Below are 21,705 nucleotides of genomic sequence, written 5' to 3'. Positions count from 1 at the left end.
AAGGAAACTTAAAGGAGGCCAGAAGAAAAACATCACACATTGGACAATATATCAAACAGCATGAGCACGTTATACATTGTATCGCATTTCTAGAAAATAGATTTGAAGACAAACTGGGGCAAGGATATATGATACATGTGTTTTTTTAAAACAATTTCGACCTAGATGATACTTTGGAAGTCAGTTGGGACCTCAGAAGGGGAAAATACTTAATAAGGCAACGTAAAGTTAGCACCGGGTTCGGAATTCAGGATTCGAATAGCATTCATACCTTATTCGCACCTTACACCATTCAGCACCTTATTCGTTATTCAAATTGAAAACGGAATAACGAATGTGGTGCTGGCACCGGATTTGTTATTCAAACAGATGACAAAAACGATCTAAGGAGGTGTTTTACGGTTTTCAAGTCTTGAAATTATTTCTATGTAAGTTCTACTGAACGAGGAATAAGGTGCTGGCACCGGAGTAGTTATTCGAACTCAAAACAAGTCATCGAAGTATTGGTGGTTTCTGTTTTTGTTTTTTTAGGTTGTGAAATTGTGTTTTGATCTGAAACTGATGTTTTGAAATTGTTATTTATTTGTTTATCTTTTTTTACGATTAAGGTGCTGGCAGCGTATTCGTTATTCGAAAACCAAATCCCGATGCTATCTTAATAAAAAAAATCCCCTTTACGTCCTTATTTATAGAGTATTGACTTGCTCTAGCAACATGTTATTACACAGCACATGGTGCAAGGTGTGCTATGTCGTGAATGACCTTGGCGCTTTGTGTAGCACCGCCGAACCACTTTATCCTGGTAAGTATGTGCAAATAATTGAACAGACTAGCACACATGCGACGTCTACGTCACCCATGTGAAATATACGTAACACATGTATATGTACGAGTATAGTTACATTTATTCACCGATAACAGTGCACCACAATAGGAGGTATACGTGGTAGGACTTGGTGATCAACATTCTCTCACACTGAACCGTCATGGGTAAGTCGAACTATTACTCATAGCATGCCATTTTCATTGCTAGACAACACTAGAGTAAGTCTATATCTTACACTCTACCTTTTAGGGAAAGACGTTCAGTTGATAAGGTGATAGCTTGATCAGATGATATCGAAGTAGATATATGTAGGATTTATACAATATATTTCAATGTGTCTTACCTGTGCTCTGTTAGCTGTTTTCAGTAGTGGCTGGTTATTCTTTCTGAAAAAAACCACTTTCAAATTCTTATTTACGTTCCGGGAAATCTGCTGCAATGACGGATATAATTTTAGTGTCATTCGTCTTTACTGATCTGGCAATCGATAAAATTAAAATAATATCTTAATCATAGTTCTCCGAAATTTTCTTTGGTTTAACATAACTATGATTAAATAAAAAAAAATAAAAAAATAAAAAAAAAAGATTTTTATAAATTTCTCAATATCTCCATTTATCCATATGTATGTTAAAGATATACACACCGTAATCACCAATCACAAGGCGCTTTTTATATTCTATTCACCACTTTGTGAACAAATATACTTACAATACACAGGTTTCATTTTTTCAAGTAAAAATAAGAGCTGAAATTGATTTTTAGCATTACTGCCAAAAATGAGCATATTTTCATTTACAACGTACTGAAATTAGTACTTACGGACAGCCCATTAAGTTGTGCATTTCCATTTCACATTTTTACAGCGATATTAGTAATTGTAAAGTGCTTTCTGTATAAAAAGACTTTTTCATCCGTTGACATATTGTGACAGTTCAGTGAGATCGCACAAATCTATTGCACCTAAATGAATGTCTGTGTGTACAAATTCACTAGGAAGACAAGAAATTAAAATATACAAGATGCAGGATCATTTCAAAATTTAAATATACTTGTTTTTGTCAACAACAAAACAATATTCGAAAACTGCGAACAAACCGAGATTTTCGGCTGCAGCAATCCTAACTGCGATTGCCTAAGGCCACATATTGCACAAGTAGTTTGATGTGGGTCAAAGAGCAAGTATACTGAGATACCGTAACATGAAATTAAAGAGAAATGTTCGCATAAATGTCGCTCATATCTGATTGTAGATATATTTTGCTAAATTGCAGATGTGTTTTAACACTGCAGTTAACCCAGTCGTAATAGAAATCCCAAATTGATGGGACTGATGTTTGTTTTAGTGGGGCAGTACACAGTACGTCGACAAAAAGGCCATTTTAAACATATTTTCACTAAGAGTATGCATTATTCATTTTCCCAACACCATATCTTTAGATTGGTATATCTTGGAGATATATCTGCATTTTACCATGCAGTAAATTTCATGATGGATGACACTACCCAACGCTACATAGCTTAGTGCAATTATGGGTTTCCGAATAAATATATGTTTTAATGTAAATAAGGCTAATACCCGACATGATATATATTGTGCAAATGCGTTTAGGGTTAGAGTATTTGTATAAAATTCGACAAATCCATCTTATGATACAAGTTAAAATAAATCTTTCCAAAACACCACCATCAACTTCAAGAAAATATTAATTTTCTTTTAAAACTTAGGTATTGACCTTCAGGGCAGGAGAGAAAGAGAGAGAAAGTACAGAGGGAGAGTTTGTAAACAGGCTATTAGAGGATTGAAAGGATATACAGTGAACGAGTTATATGTATTATCGTATTTCACAAGACAGAAAAAACTGGGGTCGTTCGAACAGCTCACGAGGGTAAAGGTGAGGGTAAAATACGGTGCATTCTGTATTGCAAAATCCTGATATTTTAATGGTTTTACCTATGCATTATCAAAACTGATATTTTTAACCTATATTTCAACCTCACTTTCCAAATGTATATCATTGCTACATGTACCTAAGACTAATTAGGTGTCACGTGATCATTTGTACTTCAGACATTCATGATTAACCATCCAATCAATGGCTTGACAAAATTCTGTCCAGGGCTCAATTTTTAAACTGCAGGGGTCATTTCAAAGGTCTATTTTCCTTTGAGATGGTTGTGCTCTAGATAATTGTGTGATAGTGTCCAATGTGAAGTAGTATAGATAGCAAAACAAACATTAAAGAGATTTGGTAGATAAAAGATAACGGTTTATATAAATTATCGTTATCAGTTCAACCTTGAATTTAGCGGGCATTTTCAATGAACATCAATATCTATTTTAAACATACAAATAGACCTTATGGAATTAGTTGTACATGTTTTGAGCTGTCGTCTGTTTGTTAAAGTTTTGTATAAAATGTTAAATGTTGATAATCAAAATTCTATGGTGGTATGTTTCTGCCATCGTGCTATTTAAGGTCAAGGTATGATTCCTAGTTAAGTTGTGTAACTTTGTCCAGATGATTATGTCGACCAGTCGAGTAATGTCATGTCATTGAAATATATATGTCGACAAGTCGGCCTACATCATTGGAAGTCGACGAAAGCCATTTTACGATGAGACCCATGATAGGCAGTCGCGATAGTGTTACTCGAATTTCCAATGCGCTTATATCGATAAGTCGTGTTAAAAATCGTTTATCCCATAACTATGCGTTTTTCACAATGGAAAAAGGGTGTGATAAACCCGGTAACAGTTGATTACATGTATGTTTACACACCCCGGTGTGTAAACACCTACAGCGCCTCTCATTGGTTGTCCTTGACCTCTCTGGAATCCGATTGGAAGACCTATGGCATTTAACCTCGGACTACTTTAAATAGCGCGTGCGCCTTTTGTTGTCGTCTGGCAATCATCAAATGTCAACATGGCCACGTCTTACGAAATTCAATTTGATGATGGAAATATACGAACGAAAGCAAGAGATTGTATAGATATTGTACACGTAGGCGAAAAAATCATCAAATGAGACAGGTTGTTCAGAGACAAAATCACAGCGTGAAAAAAATATACCGGTAACGTTACACACCGAAAGTAAGCAATCACAAATGTCAGATGGTAACAGTTCTGATACGGTTTTTAAAGTAATGATCTCGGAATACGCCCTCGGTCATTGTTTTTTTTTTATATCCGAGAATTATAGCACCATATGTACATCATCAAAGGTCCATAATTGATATGTTTTATGTGAACGTATCATGTTGTGTGTGTCTTGATAAAAGACATATTGCGGTGAAAATTTGACAATTTTTTTTTTACTTTATTATAGCTATAGATATGTTCCGCGAAATCGCGAAAAAAAAACTCGTGAAAATATGATTATGCAGTATATAGGGTTGTTCCTTAATCAAATGAAGTCATTATATATCTATCCCTTTGTGTTATCATTACAGCTTGTTGTGAAGGAGGGCCGGGATATGCCACACCCCTGGAGGCTATGGTGAAGGCCCCAAGGGAGGAGATCGTGTATATCCCGTGTATCATCCCCCCACAGAGACGGGATACACAGCCCGACTACCTCGTCACAGTGGACGTCAACCCGACATCCCCAACATATAGCCAGGTAAGGACAAGTTCTACGCGAAAGTCTGAACGAAATAGACGCCATCCTCGATATTCCAGGGGTTACGATCACTTACGATCCCTACACCCCTGGACTATCTCATAGTGAAATTGAAGGTAGCTCAGCGGAAAACATTTGACCAATCGCAGGGCAGCAAAGATTTCCTTTGAAGACAACAAAGAGAGCGACGCCTAACATCAAAGCAATACAGTCAACCACAGTGTACCTTTATACGGCTCTTTTGATGTACATCAAACGACTAAATTACCTGTTCTGTTCCGTTGCCTCCAGTTTTACTATGATATAGTCCAGGGGTGTAGAGATCGTAAGTGATCGGAACCCCTGGAGTATCGAGGATGAATAGACGTCAGGTAGCTTCGTTCAGTTACAGTTGCTGAGGTTGATGAGTGACTGAGGTGTTTCGACATGGGACAGTTTCCAATATCTGACCATAATCTGCTGAATTAACTCCAGGTACTCCGGCTTTCCTTCATAATCTAGCGCGTCCTAGAATGACGCGAAAATCAAACAATCAATGTAGATTATTTGAGAAAATATATCTCAATCTTTAAATAAGAGTTAATGCTAGATATAATCAGGAACAAATACCACATGTTCTAGAAGAATTCAGGGCTTCTGACACAAAGATTTATGATTGAGTCTCATTTTCCTTCAATGCAGGAAGATATTAAAGTATCACCACGGACAGTTCACCACACTACAATATCCCAGGAATCACATGGCTGGTAATGTCTGTGTAAACTACACTGTTAGTATTAATAACCAATCGCAATAATGACTCGTATTGATTTTCGAATTGTATTTTGTTTTAGGTAATCCATCGCCTGCCTATGCCTAATCTCCGTGACGAAGTACATCACACTGGCTGGAACACGTGCTCGAGTTGTCATGGTGACAAAACCCAGGTCAGAGATAAACTCATTATGCCGTGTGTCAACAGTAGCCGGATATACGTGGTAAACGTCGGGAATAAACCAAGGGCTCCAATTCTTGAAACGGTAAGTTGTCGAAAGAAGGTACATTTCAGTTGGGCAACGCTTATCCTTGATACTCCAGGGGTTAGTATTACTGTCGTTATATCCACCCCTGAACTATCTCATAGTAAAACTGGATGTAACGGATAGATCAGGTAATTAAGTCCTTTGATGTGAATTAAATGAATCTTATAACAGTACACTGTGGCTTTGAAATAGGGCGTAGCTCTATCTCTATTTAGTCTTCAAAAGACGTCTTTGCAGGCCTTTGATTGGGCATATTTTTTCTTCTGAATAGTCTTCAGGTTTATAATGAGAAAGTCTGGAGTTAGATATAACATCAGTCATAGTAACTCCTGGAGTATCGAGGCTGGGCAGCTCTATATAGAAATGGATCGTGGTGTAACATGTAGCAAAGGGAAAAACTCAGGATACTCCAAAACATTGCCACATAGTAGAAACAGCTGTATCGAGGCTGGGCAGCTCTATAAAGAAATGCATCGTGGTGTAACATGTAGCAAAGGGAAAAACTCAGGATACCCCAAGACATTGCCACGTAGTAGAAACAGCCAGGTACCCTTAACGTTAGTTATAGTAACTCCTGGAGTATCGAGGCTGGGCAGCTCTATAAAGAAATGCATCGTGGTGTAACATGAAGCAAAAGGAAAAACTCAGGATACCCCAAGACATTGCCACGTAGTAGAAACAGCCAGGTACCCTGTACTTATATCTAGTCGTCCTCTTCTTATCATAGTTATCAAAACGTCTTTAACACATTTCCTTGCTTTTTAAGGTCATCTTGGGCAAAGCGCCGGAGAGGTTATGCCATACGAGATACATATGATTTTTACCATAATCCTTCCTATATCTATTCGAGCGATACAGGCCCTCTAAGCCTCTTGGTGTGTTTAACGTCGTTTTACTGATCTGAGTACGTGGCTATGATATTGCGCCCTAACGCAGACATCTAGTAGACCCTCTCAGAGTATGTTTTTTGACTCTTGAAAATTCAATTTGACTCTTGGGTTTGAAGCTTCAGTGAATGTCTATTTGTCATATATATTTGATTCTTCATATTTCTAAGAGATGGTCGTTTGGCTTCTGAAACTGCTTAGAATCACTGGATGTCCTGTGAACTTGTGCACTATAGACTACTAAGTAAAGATTTTTAATATTTCAGAGCATTGAGCCATGGGAGATGTTGGAGAAATGTGGTCTAAGTGCTCCTCACACATCGCATTGCCTTGCTAGCGGTGACATCATGATCAGTTGTATGGGGGATACAGAAGGCAACGGAAAAGGTAAGACATATTCCGAACCAAGTTTAAAAGGCTCTAGAGATATTTTTATCTCGGCCTAGTTTTACTAACATTCCTATGGAGAAGTTAAAGAATCCTTTAAAATTAAGTAATGTTCATGAAACTGCGCCCTGGTGTTGATTTTCAGGATTCAGAAAATATAAACCATCTAATTCTGAGTTTTGACTCTTATAGCATAGTTATCATAGGGTACTGTTACAATGTATGGAGGTGTCAAACAAAACAATAATAATATGGTATCTGACACTCCTCGTAAATTTGGGACTGTCCCCTGTGGTAAATTGTAGTTATTTGCTTAATCAATATAGATGTTATTACATTTATCCTTTTCGGTATATTGCATGTACCTGTTAAAGGTTTTCCCGGGGAAAATACAAAAGAATTTATAAAGAAGTTTAATTTTCCCGTCATGCACCTCCAAAAGAAAGGAGCTTTGCTTCACAACGTCGACTGAAATATTGTCATCTTACATTGGTTTTTTTTTTTAAATATTCTATTCTATATCAGGCGGTTTTTCTCGCGGGGACAATATTTTCGCGATTTCGCGGGACATTGCCGTGATCGCGAAATTTGTATCCGCGAAATATTGAGATATGGTTGAATGATATATACACTTAAATCTATATCGCGAAAATTCATAGCTAACATATGGTTTTCTCGTTTTTAGATCAAATCGCGAATTTTTTTATCCGCGGAAATAATCGACTGTACGGTATAATAATTATGTATTATCAGATCGAACTTCTCTGAAATATTCTATTCTGTACCACAGGCGGTTTCGTGCTGGTGGACGGAAAGTCATTCATCGTCAAAGGAAACTGGGAGAAGGAGAACACAAAATTTGGTTACGACTTCTGGTATCAACCCTATCACAATGTCATGATCAGCACAGAATGGGGACATCCCCGGTGTTTCCGTGAGGGATTCGACCCCGCCGAGGTCGCAAAAGGTTGGTTAGTAAAAGCCATTGTGTGAATTTTTCTAGAATGGTTCCCTCCCCTTAGGTTTTTACTCTCAGCCAGGCTGTGCAGCTTTCGCAACTGAGGTAAATGAGGCGGGAACCAAGTAAATTTCTCTTGTGGAGTAGGTGTTGTTTGTGACCTTCTGAGCAAATATTACAGCCTTCAAAAACGACTTGAAAGTATTTTGCTGGGATATGGGAGTGGTCTTAAGAGCCGGTGGAGCAAATACGTTTTAAAACGTTTGGTCCTAAAAGAAAGCGATTTATCTTCTTTTTTTCTCTCGTGACGTTAGGTAGCTTTGGCAACTCGCTCCACGTTTGGGATTGGACAACGCATGAACTTATGCAAACAATAGAGCTTGGTCCTGAAGGTCATATTCCCCTGGAGATCCGCTTCCTACACGATCCATTAGCTACAGAAGGATATGTCGGCTGTGCTCTTAGCTCTTCGGTCTTCCGCTTCTACAGAAAGGAGGTGCGTTATATTTAGGATTTTCTGGTTTCTCTGAACCACAGTAGATATATCCCAAATCGAAACGCATGGTATCTTTATTTCCAAACATAGCCGACATGGCAATAACAATAACTGTGTCTAAATATTAACAATTATGGTACCGCACAATAGTTTTTTCTCTTAGTTTCAGATATTGACATTTTTTTATTTTGTAGTTTCCTTGTTTAGATATGTATCCTCTGCGGTTGTTCGATCCTTTTGTACCCATCCATTTAACGCCATATTTTTTTCACTTCCTTTCTAAAACTCTGAACTACTTGAACGTATTGATCATAATATATCATTGCAGGACCGTACATGGGCCGCCGAGAAAGTTATCCAGGTGCCACCTAAAAAGGTTGAAGGATGGGCCCTTCCGGATATGCCAGGTACGCTTTTAAGCTATTCTGAAAAATATCCTAATACATAGTAAACATACCATTTAATACATAGACGGACAGACTTTCAAATTACCTGATAAGCTGTTGAAAGACTGCTACCAAATAATCGAGATATATCCGACCATTACAAGTTATTCAAACTCGAGACTTGATATCCAAATTGATCTATATCTAGAAAATTAAGATTTCAAGAATGTTTATCTTTTTTATTGATGCAATTTAATAAAATCTTACAAATATACTCATTAGATTCTCGACATCACACACGTATATATACATAAACCATATTATATTTATTGTTTACATAAATAAACCATTTAGTAAAACAACTTGCACATCCATTAATAATGATTATCATAATGTACGAACTCCCCTACAAACCTATTCATTCAAAAATATTTTGAAAACACAATTGTACATTTTACACCTACAATAAGATACTGACAATACGTTATCGATTGACGCACAAGCTGTTTCTACAACAGAATTGAAATCATTTTACGCTCTGTTGAACACGATTTGATTGACAGATGTTATTGTAAATTGATTTTGTATCCTTAGGACTGATCACTGATATCCTTCTCTCTTTGGACGATCGATTCCTCTACTTCAGTAACTGGATCCACGGTGACGTCAGGCAGTATGACATCACCGACCGCCGCAACCCTAAACTCGTCGGACAGGTATTTTTATACATTTGCATATTGCAGAATTATCTGCCCTTGTGTATAGGTGAATAAAGTAAATTCATATGTTTGCGAGCGTAACGTCATACGTTTCAGAAAAATAAATCATTCACAAAATCATGACGTCACAAAGAATACCTACCCGCAAGGGAGATATTTCTGTAAAATAAAAATGAAACGAAATATATATTTACCGAATAAATGATTAAAATAAACATTGCTTTCAAATCTGTCTTTACCTACCACTCAAGTCACAAGAAAAAAAAAGATCTGTATAGTCAAGTATGAACATTGTCAAAATCCTACAGGAAATAACCATTTCAAATTTTCAAAAACTAGCAGCATCACCGAATAAATATGATAAATACTTCAAAAGTTTGATGTACCCATGGGTTTATCAATATATATTTTAGGTATTCCTGGGAGGAAGCGTTTGCAGCGATGGGCCTGTGAAAGTACTAAAGGACGTTGAGCTGGAGGTAAGTAAAATGTAAGAATTATACACGACCCTTAATTGAGGATGAGCACAGCTAAAGACATGATGGAAATATAAATTGTCGTTCATATTCCATGATCCCAGTTAACAATTAGCTCCTCTCCCATAATCATTTTTAATATATTACCTTCTTTCCAATAATTGTCTTCTTTCTTGCATTTCCTTGTCTAGATCTATTCGCCTTCGTCTGCAAGCTAAATACGCACCTCTATGATAGTGAACCGCTCTCTGATCCCTAGTTATATATATTTGGTAGAATCCGTCCTCGTTATATAGAGCTCAGAACAAAGAAAATTTATTCTCATTTATTGAAGAAAAACTAGCCGGTGAACTTTTTCATGTGTATGACAGTTTAAATCAGTTAGATAACACTATGGAATAGACCAGAGTCCCCGCAATAAACAGGAGACACGACCCGTCCATTCTACTGTTTGATACAAGTGTGTACTCACTGTATGGAACATATTCACACAGGGAAAGATTCCTTAAATAACCTTAGCTTTTGGTAGACCAATTGCTACCAAATTGAACAAAATATGCAAGGGTCAAGTCTGTACTGTACGTCAGTAAGTTAAAGGTTAAAATAAAATTAGTCCAATTGACATTTAGAAAGTATCGCCATTCGTTTTCATTGGTTCATATCGGTTAAGCCTTATTGATCTGAAGTCATCGAATTCACTTTTTACATAATATTCACAATGTTTACACCGACAATCAGTTAAAAATATTGCAATTTCTTCGGAATTGGAGTCTGTCTTAAATTCATAGACATTTACCTCGTAGGAAAAGATTTACATAAATATTTAGTACTTCACTCACTAAAAGAAACACAATCCTACGTATAAGGGACATTTCTTTAAGCAATTAAAAATGAATTGCACAAGACGTGAACAGGGCAAACACCAGTAGGTTCTGTAAATGATTTAAAATACAAGTCTTACAATTGTAACTATTCATTAAGTCATTTTGAATTGGGAGAAAAGGAAAGCGTCTGTGAAAGTGTATGGTTTTGTTTGCATATGCCTTATCCAAAGCTATAAAACAAGTTGTTACGTAACCTATGCAACAAATATCCTTCCTGGCAATTTCTGAACACAACAGTAGATAGGAAATAGCATGAGGTCATGGGGTTACAAGGTGCATAAGATAAACGGGAGTTGGCTACAACAGTTAGACCCACATCTGCAGGCATTACGTAAATAAAATAATGCAATGTGACAGTCACCACAGGCGATATCTGGCACTGTAGGGGATACACGAGTTTAAACAGTTTTTGAAAGAGCAAACTTACATATACAAACTATTTTGTTTAATATTAACTATAGTGTGTGAGTTGAAATAAGTGTTATAGGTGTTAGGTCAAAAAGGTGTCTTATACATCATAAATGTTATTAAACAATATCTTACAGCCTATCCTTTCAACGAACATCATGTATTCATTTGACAATTTTTAACTCATTATATATCTCCTCAACTTGCGTCTTTGCTAGAATTTTTATTCGTCCATTACACATAACAGTCTAGAATAATGTATACAATGTTTTATATTATGATTTACATAAATATTTATACAATAATTTATTTAGTTTCTACAAATGCTCAGTGCTTACAAGCGTAGTATCCTAGGAGTGGAATGATTCCAGACGAAGGTCACTGGGATTGGTGTTCTTCTCGGTGTCTTTTACAGCATACTTATTATATCAAGTATCACTATCGCAAAAAGACATAGCTGCTTTTTGCATGAAAGTTTAACTTTGTGAAATAGAATCATATACGTTTAATATCTGGTCATCCAGATAATAATCAAGGATTGAACTTGTACTTATCTAATAACCTATTTTATTATATTTTATTTTTGTTATTTACTCAGAAAAAAAGCTGTCCCAGCCTTTAATAAGTTTTTCTTTGTTTATCTGTTTGTTTGGTTAATTAATATAACGTCCTATTAACAACCAGGGTCATGTAGGCGGTGTTCCGTGTATGCGATGTGTATCGTGTATGTAGTACGAGGTACGTGTTTTGAGAGACTGCGGTATGTTCGTTTTGTGTCTTCTTGTATAGTGGATCTGTTGCCATTTTTACTTTGCGAAATAAAAAACGCTGTGTACGCAAAGGATTATTAAAATGTTATTAACGAAAATGACTTTGTATGTAACTTCTTAATTTTATGTCTTGCTTATCATAACAAAAATGATTATTTCGTCAGAAACAACCTGCCCCAGCCTATATACAGGGTACCCGGATATTGGGCGGTCCTCAAATGATACAGCTTAGCCTAGACGGAAAACGTCTGTATTTGACGACATCACTCTTCTCGTCATGGGACAAGCAGTTTTACCCGGACCTCTGCAGGTAATATTAACCTCGAGATCAGGTCAGGTCTATCAAGATCTCTTAGATAAAATATACCTCTCTTTAGGAGCAAATAGAATGGGTTAAAATAACGTAAGTCTACACGGAAATCTATAGTCGGCTCATTTCAGGTAACGCTTATTGTCTTTCTTTTTTTTTCTTTTTTTTTTAATTACACATACATATATACATATATATACATTTTTGAATGTTAATATATGTAGTTATCTTTTTCCATTTATTATCCTTGTAATTATTCGGTGTTTTTTCCGGGAGGGGAGGGGGGTCTTTATTCGGTGTTTTTTCCGGGAGGGGAGGGGGGTCTTTGTTTTTGTTCTTGTTTTTGTTTTGTTTATTTCCGTTTTCATTTTTATCTGATTCTTTTACCAAAGAAGACAAAAAAACTAAATTTTATTGATACACTTTCCTAGCACTATAAGTATCTGAGTTTTAACATATAAAAACAATGATGGATAGCCATCTGGTGCCAACAGGGTAATGGTTGCTTTCATTGTAAAAAAAAGGAGTCTGGAATGTATTCACTACATAAAATGTCTTTGTCCGTATATCAATGTAAAATCGCTTAATTGCATTCACTAAACTTTTCTAGCGTATACATTTACAGTACCAATGTCGTATTTTAATACGATGTATGCTTTGTGTGCCATGCGCTTTATAGGCAAATATCATATCAATAAGCACTATGGAATATTTATGCAAAACTTTGTTAATGATTATCACTTGTCACTTAGCATCATCGATACTCCATGGGTTACTTTCTCTGTCGTTATATCCATCCCTGAAATATCTCCTAGTAAATCTGAAGGCTTTATGCGCGCCAACGAATCACCAGGTAATTTCGTTCTATGATGTACATCCTAAGAATCATATAACGGTTTATTGTATGACTTTGAGAGTCGCTCTATAAATCTTCAAATGAAGTCCTTGCAGGTCTGTGATTAATCAGGGGTTGTTTCATCTAAAACTGCTTTCAGTTTTACTATAGCATATTACAGGGATGGTGCTTACGACAGTGATAGTAACCCCTTGAATATTGAGGATGGTATGTATGTTAGTCATATAGCATAAGCTTTTGAGTATTACTAATACAATTTTATTCTTTTTCATGTTTATCATATACGCACTTTGGGGGTCGTGGACCATTAGGAATAATCGTAGATTTGTAGATAATGTCATTGCATTGTTAGTATTCTTAGTTTTCAATATTTTGTTGAGTTGGCCTTGTTAGAAATCCTCAAGGGTCAACATTAGAGTTTGTTGTCTTTTTACGTACATTTCCAGTCCCGAGAGTTGGTGGAAGTCAATGCTATTATTTTTCTTGTGTAGGAATGTTATTTACGAACGTAAAGGTCAATTGAAATAATGTAGGCATGCTCTGGCTAATCTAAATATAGTGTGATGGTAGAGTCTGTAAATATCATAGTTCTCATAGGGTTTCGCCATGTTCGCGAGGTCGATGCTATGCCCTCTTAGAGCATTACAAAACTGTCTCCATTTCGGGTAGATATCGATTGTAACGTTATTACTTTGTTGGCATAAATAGAGTCGTTTTCTCAAAAAATTCTCAAAAAAAATGACGTATACAAAAAAAACATGACGTTACATTCAGTAACTACCCACAAATGGAGATAACTCTGTAATATTCAAATAGAGAATAGTTATTTGGGGGTATAGAATATAAGATTTTCCATATGAGAGTAGAAAGGACAGAAATGTTTTACCTTTAGTGTTGTTAGATTTGTTAAAGTCTCTCATATCATATAATTCATGAGATCGTATTTGTTTAACATATTACGTAATCTGCTCCCGAGTTCGGCATTTGAGTCTATGATTTCAAATGACGCAATAATGCACGCAAGTTCATATAATGATTATAACGTCATAATGAAGGTTTCTGACTCTACTAAGTAAAGGTGTCTTATCATAGCTGTCGTATCTATCACTCACATGAAAGTATAAGAGAAACAAACACCTTTATCTATATCATTATCACTGATGTAAGGTCAGGGGTCAGAGTGAAGTAGGAGACAGATATTTATAGCTGGAGGGGTATTTCGTAGTTCAAGGCACGTGTCTGTACTAGTGTGGTCATTGACCCCCAAACACAGAAGCATGTCACTTATATGTAGAGATTACATATCATACGGGTATTTATATAGGTTAGCTTAGAACAACAAAGGGGGGGGGGGGGGTTCAAAATCAAGCGACCTTCGCCGAATTCGAGAAAATTCTCCCTCACTTAATTTCCAACGTTTACAGTATATCATATATTGCCCTACGTCTACGCCCATATTATATCCGTAAGATATATCATTTATTGCCCTACGTCTACGCCCACATTCTACCCGTAAGATATATTATATATTGACCTACGTCTACGCCCATATTCTACCCGTAAGATATATTATATATTGCCCTACGTCTACGCCCATATTCTACCCGTAAGATATATTATATATTGCCCTACGTCTACGCCCATATTCTACCCGTAAGATATATTATATATTGACCTACGTCTACGCCCATATTCTTTCCAACGTTTAAGTATATTATATATTGCCCTACGTCTACGCCCATATTCTACCCGTAAGATATATTATATATTGACCTACGTCTACGCCCATATTCTACCCGTAAGATATATTATATATTGCCCTACGTCTACGCCCATATTCTACCCGTAAGATATATTATATGTTGCCCTACGTCTACGCCCATATTCTACCCGTAAGAAATATCATATATTGCCCTACGTCTACGCCCATATTCTACCCGTAAGATATATTATATATTGCCCTACGTCTACGCCCATATTCTACCCGTAAGATATATTATATATTGCCCTACGTCTACGCCCATATTCTACCTGTAAGATATATCATATATTGCCCTACGTCTACGCCCATATTCTACCTGTAAGATATATTATATATTGCCCTACGTCTACGCCCATATTCTACCCGTAAGATATATTATATATTGCCCTACGTCTACGCCCATATTCTACCCGTAAGATATATTATATATTGACCTACGTCTACGCCCATATTCTACCCGTAAGATATATTATATATTGCCCTACGTCTACGCCCATATTCTACCCTTAAGATATATCATATATTGCCCTACGTCTACGCCCATATTCTACCCGTAAGATATTATTATATATATTACCCTTATCTACGTCTACCCATATTCTACCCGTAAGTTATATTATATATTACCCTACGTCTAGCCCATATTCTACCCGTAATATATTATATTATCACCTACGTCTACGCCCATATTCTATCCGTAAGATATATTATATATTGCCCTACGTCTACGCCCATATTCTACCCGTAAGATATATTATATATTGCCCTACGTCTACGCCCATATTCTATCCGTAAGATATATTATATATTGCCCTACGTCTACGCCCATATTCTACCCGTAAGATATATTATATATTGCCCTACGTCTACGCCCATATTCTACCTGTAAGATATATTATATATTGCCCTACGTCTACGCCCATATTCTACCTGTAAGATATATTATATATTGCCCTACGTCTACGCCCATATTCTACCCGTAAGATATATTATATATTGACCTACGTCTACGCCCATATTCTACCCGTAAGATATATCATATATTGCCCTACGTCTACGCCCATATTCTACCCGTAAGATATATTATATATTGCCCTACGTCTACGCCCATATTCTACCCGTAAGATATATTATATATTGCCCTACGTCTACGCCCATATTCTACCCGTAAGATATATTATATATTGCCCTACGTCTACGCCCATATTCTACCTGTAAGATATATTATATATTGCCCTACGTCTACGCCCATATTCTACCCGTAAGATATATTATATATTGACCTACATTATATATATTGCCCTACGTCTACGCCCATATTCTACCCGTAAGATATATCACATATTGATCTGCGTCTACGCCCATATTTTACCCGGTGGATATATCATATATTACCCTACGTCTACGCGGGGAAAAAAAGGTTCTACATTTAGTTACAATAGTTACTAGGGAGAATGGCAAATGACATTTCTAGTTGCTTAGGTGACGTAGGTTGGTCCACGATCCTGGGGTCACATATATATATATAATACTTGCACATACTAACCAAGCTTAAATCCGTAATATTTTACAGCAAAGGTACAATGATGTTAGCTATTGACGTCGATACTAAACGAGGAGGACTCAAACTGAATCAGAACTTCTTAGTGGACTTCGGAAAGGAACCGGAAGGACCTGTGCTTGCGCACGAGATCAGATACCCGGGCGGGGACTGCACTTCCGATATCTGGCTTGCCAGTACTGCCAAAAAACCAAAACTCTAATTTGTCTGATAACGTCATGGACAGATAACACTAAAACTGTACACAGAACATATGTGATATCCAGTTTGTCTTAAAAATAGACAATTCGGTACCATTGACTGAATACCAATGGTCTTTAAAACATTTTAAAGAAAATTCGCTACAATATGTTGAATACCGTTTGTCGTCAAAATATTTGATTGACAAATCGCTACTATTTGCTAAGCAAATTTGTTGATGGGATATTGATGCCAACACGAATTTTGTTAAAGTTTATCAATACAGAACGTTGTTATTAATGAAATCCTGCAATATGTTTTAAAGTCTTTGTTATTGATTTAGAACTTTGAAGTCTACGAATTATGTCGTAAAACCAGGAAAAAATATCCTGATATACGAATGCACTATTTATCGTCAATAAGAATTTGGACGTGAATATCAGTTATTCCAATCCTTTAGTTCGTATTCCGATCCAACAATTAAGTTGTCCACATTAGATATCCATTCGGTAATAACATATTCCATTCTGAGGGATTTCAAGAGAGACTGGTATCATTTCCAATGCGAAATCAGAGCATAAACGATGCTCATCATTTGAACAATAATTTGGTGTATATATAGGGACACGGTCGGGACCGTACGACCAGTTCGACGAATAGGGGGTATTCGAGGAATCCGGGTTCGAGTTAGAGGGGTTTTACTGTATATATCTACATGTATATGTCTAATTAACAAAGAAATATTAAAACATTCAGTTCGCTTGTGGTGCATGCGAAATCAGTATTTTTTTTGGACGCAATTTGTTTGTTCTTAATTCATCCTAAAGTAAAATTATCTAGAAAGCTCAAACTGTTCAATAATGGTAAAGTGAGAAACTTTTGTAACAGAACACAAATACTAATTCGTCTGTTTATGTTTTAAAAAATACCATTCGTCGGAGGTGAAGTTTTTTCTATAAAGATGCTCCACCGCCGAGAGAGCATAAATGATATTCATCATTTGAACAATAATTGGTGTTTAATCGGGTATATATATATATATATATATTTAACACAAAAATAATATAAAATAATTTACTTCGCCTTTGGTGCATGCGCAATCAGTACTTCATTCCATATAGGATATAGTGGCACGGAATTTTTTCGGGATGCAATTAATTATTTTTTTATATTTTTAACCTGAATAAAATTAGAAGCTCAAACTGTTCAGTGGTGGTAATGGTGTAAAGTAGGTAACTTTTGTAACTGAAGAAAAATACTAAATCGTCTGCTCCTGTTTTAATAGCGAAAAAAATACCATTTGTTAGCGGTGGAGCATCTTTAATATGCATTACCTTATACATACTTTCTGTATTTATTACTTCATTACCATTGGAATATGTATGACACCTGTTGTAAATGCTAAATACGACACCGATCATCAAATTTACCTGTTTACATTAGATCTGATATACTCGTCTTAGAATTCGTTGATTTATTTTTAGGATTTTTTTATTCTAACGTAGTCAACCCTATTTTATTATGCGCCGACCGCATTCTTATATTTCTGTTGACAGTCAGATTTAACATCGAACGCCTTTCAAATTCCCCGGTATTATCGTTCTAATGGGTTGATATTCGTGCCAATGTCCTAAATATGGATATGCTGTACATGGATCCTGATAACTTGAATAAAGGTCAAGGTTATTTATTTGAGCAGACTTAATCCAAGCAGCAGGTACAGATCCGATTTCATAATACAAATGTACATCACCGAATCGAGTGATATTCAGATTTTAACAAATTTTAAATGCCAAATAGCAGTGATTCTTTTTGTTTATTTTTTCTTCAGAGCGAATATATAAATTTCAACACTGGTTCCCGTGAATACTTAAAGCCAGTAAATCTATAAAGCTTCACCAAAATAAATCAAATTCAATGGTAAAAATGTACTGAGATACTGATAATCCAGTGAGCCAAAAATATAATCAGGGACAAAGATAACTTCGTATATCTTTGAAATATAGTTCATACAAACACAGATATATAACTTGTTGACCTCATTCCATATCATAACGTCAGGCTTCAGTTGGTTAACACCTTATTTTAAGTACAACTGCACTATGATTTTACTGTAAAACAATTTATTTTCACGTATACAGTATTTGGGTCATTGTTATTTTCAAAATATTCAGAAACAGATTAAATCACGATCAATGGTTCAGACTCAGAATCGTTTATATCATATATTTAGTTTATAATTTATTCGCGAAACATCTTGGTCCTGTACCATAAATATAAATATTTATAATAATATTAATATTTTTACTCAAGTCTATGTAAAATCATATACATAACAGTAAACAAAATCTGTCTGAGAATAGTTTTATGGTGCCGTGCCCTGGATTCGCCATCAAGAGCTCTTTCGAGAAATAACGCAAAAATTACTTTCCCGCGAAAATGATGTGATTTACAGTAAAGTATGTATTCGTAAACTGTGACGTCAGTAACTGGAAATCTTATCTAATGTCTATCCCTTTGTTTAAGATATTGGTATACAATAACATCATTTAGCACTAACAGTCACTGCTTATGGCACCTCCTACTAATACATCCACTGACACAGGCAGATGTGTAGTCCGTAGCTGTAAAGCAAGTGTTCACCAACGCTTCGGGAGACAAGGGTTACCAATGTTACTAAAATTCTTTTGGTTTAAGTCCTGAGAATAGCTAGTGTCATTTCAGGACGATCTGCTTAGTGTGCAATTTGTGAGGCTGTGGTATCTTAATGCTGTGTCTCCTTGTGACAGTGGAACTCACACCTTTTTTATTGTTAATTAATTGATTGATGGGGTTTATCAGGTAAAACTGATCCTATGATACCTATTCAAAAGTGCTATTTCACTGAACCATGCCGCCGAAGACACCCAACAGTACATCCCAACCGTTCACCGGCTAACATAATTCCTGATATAGTATGACTATAAACAGTGTATTTTGCCTTTCTCCAGTATGATTCAGTGAGGTAGCACTTTAGAAAAGGGGATGGTTGGCATATTATGTCGACCAATCGTATGTTTACTACATGTACTCTCAACTGTGACCAAGATATGAGCTATAGAAAACTTTCAAACATTAAAACAAAAGCATTGATGTGACAGCTCCGGGTTTAAAGGTAAGTAACACAGTTAATTTGCAGTTCACTTTTACCCGAGAAGTATTCAATATCATCTTGAAATACATCATGTACGTTTTTCCTTTCGAGTGTTTTTTCTGTTTCGGGTTCAAAAACGTTCCTAAACTTAAAGGAATTTTTTGGCTTAACATTCTACATTGAGAATCATTTGAGAAAATGAGGAGAAACGCGTTAATCAAGAAACTTACATTAACCTTTTTTTTTATTAAGACAATCGTTAAGTTGAACTTTGATGACACATGGGCATTATACTATTGATACGCCCATAGTTATAACAACAATATGCAGTCGTAAAAAATCATAATTATCTACATATGACACAAAATGATTTTAAAATCCTCTAAACTTCACAGTTACATACTCGGCACGTGACTTTACTTTATAAATGTACTTAATATTGAATACAATAATGTTAACAGGACAAATATAGTATTTTTTTTAATTACACTTTGTTCAAACAGTCAAAGGTGAATATGCTGTTGTTTTGCTTGACATTTATTTTCTAACTTCGACATTTGTCAAATCATTCATCTGAAACAAGATATTTTCCTTTCTGTTTTAAGCATAATTTTCCTACTGTACATGCTATACACTGAATCACAGGAGAATCAAAATGCTTCTTTGTTTCTCGACCTTGAATGCCCGGTTAGACAACTTAAGATACTATTTTATCGAACACACAATGACTTCCAAATACGTAATAAATGTAAATATACTTAATGAAGTTTACCGCAATTGCCTCCCTTTATATAGTGACTGCCCGAGTAAACTCTTAAAGACTTATGTATTCTCTACTTTTAATGAAATAATAATTTTTGATATGTACATGTAATCATTAATTTTATTGTTTGTTGAAAGTGAAAAATATGTTTAACACGTGCTTCAAGCTTCAAGAGTAATGTGTATAATAACATTTGTAACGCAGCAAAAACATACATGTATGTTTTCTTTGACTTCTATTGATCCCCACTTCACTAAAAATAGTTGTGTATGGTCATTGCAAAGGTGAGAATAAAAATGAAATGAAGTGGTAGAGAGAAAATTTAGAAGTATACAGTGATTGACACCGTATAGAGTAAATATACCAATTTCAACAAGGGCGACAACTTCAGTATTTCTATCGTTGCATTTAAAAGCAATGGTGCCCAGTTGGTCACCATAGACGTGGACACAGACAAAGGAGGAATGACAATCAACGAGGATTTGTTCATCGATTTTGGACAAGAGCCAGGCGGTCCTGTCCTTGCGCACGAGATCCGCTACCCTGGGGGAGATTGTAGTTCCGACATTTGGCTACACCGCGAGGAGCAACAACCATAGAAGGCGATGTAACGCGAATTCTTGGATGTCATATCTGAGCAATAGGAATATAAAACTTTACTACAATATGTAATTTGGTGTTTTTTTAACACTTTATGAAAACAAGAATTGATAGATAAGACATAGATGTTAATTGATAACGTGTAACCTCAATACACTCAATTTTCATTTTTAACAGTTGTATTGATAATCATAATTTGTATAATTATATAATTCAAAGGTTTTATGATGGATGTAAGCGACGGTTGAAGACGAAGACTTTCATCATTACGACCTTAAATATATCCATGCATGAATATACTTTAAAATGTATTGATTTAATGATATATTTTTAACCAATAGTTGTGGAACCATAAAATATCTTTGTGTTGTCGTTAAAAACTGCCTAGGTAAATTTATACGCCTATGTATATACGTAAAGATATGTGTCCTTCGACTGTAAATAAATGTACATATTGAAAATTAGCTCGAGTTGTTTATAATTTTAAAGCTAAATTTGAATAATTTCGTTGGTTGGTTAGTTGATTATATTACCGTCCTATTGACAGCCAAGGTCATTTAAGGACGACCCCCATGTATGTGGTGTGCAGTGTAAATGATGTGCGTGGTGCGTGGTTAGGAGACTGCACTGTCGTCTTGTATAGTGGAACCCTTGACCTTTGTAAAGTACTACAATGTATAACACAATGTAACATG

General features: G+C 35.7%; 1 protein-coding gene across 3 annotated transcripts in view; it reads left to right on the top strand.

Moving 5' to 3' along the window:
* The window catches only part of LOC138307495 (methanethiol oxidase-like), a 31,204-nt gene extending 9,730 nt beyond the window's left edge, over positions 1 to 21,474 (top strand). Inside the window, exons 1-11 of one of the 3 annotated variants that reach the window (XM_069248272.1) lie at positions 843 to 990; positions 4,283 to 4,452; positions 5,286 to 5,471; positions 6,628 to 6,748; positions 7,539 to 7,715; positions 8,021 to 8,202; positions 8,531 to 8,609; positions 9,183 to 9,304; positions 9,721 to 9,786; positions 12,010 to 12,155; positions 16,347 to 16,832. In XM_069248272.1, coding sequence (XP_069104373.1) covers positions 987 to 990; positions 4,283 to 4,452; positions 5,286 to 5,471; positions 6,628 to 6,748; positions 7,539 to 7,715; positions 8,021 to 8,202; positions 8,531 to 8,609; positions 9,183 to 9,304; positions 9,721 to 9,786; positions 12,010 to 12,155; positions 16,347 to 16,536 — 1,443 coding nt within the window. In that variant the 5' untranslated portion in view covers positions 843 to 986 and the 3' untranslated portion in view covers positions 16,537 to 16,832. Of the gene's footprint in view, positions 1 to 842; positions 991 to 4,282; positions 4,453 to 5,285; positions 5,472 to 6,627; positions 6,749 to 7,538; positions 7,716 to 8,020; positions 8,203 to 8,530; positions 8,610 to 9,182; positions 9,305 to 9,720; positions 9,787 to 12,009; positions 12,156 to 16,346; positions 16,833 to 20,825 lie in introns of those variants that run through there. The other 2 variants (XM_069248273.1, XM_069248271.1) reach the window with 2 other exon arrangements.
* Positions 21,475 to 21,705: the final 231 nt, after the last annotated feature.

The sequence above is a fragment of the Argopecten irradians genome, chromosome 14, assembly GCF_041381155.1.
Source record: "Argopecten irradians isolate NY chromosome 14, Ai_NY, whole genome shotgun sequence".
NCBI classification, from domain to species: Eukaryota; Metazoa; Mollusca; class Bivalvia; order Pectinida; family Pectinidae; genus Argopecten; species Argopecten irradians.
This window is presented reverse-complemented; position numbering and strand designations above follow the sequence as displayed.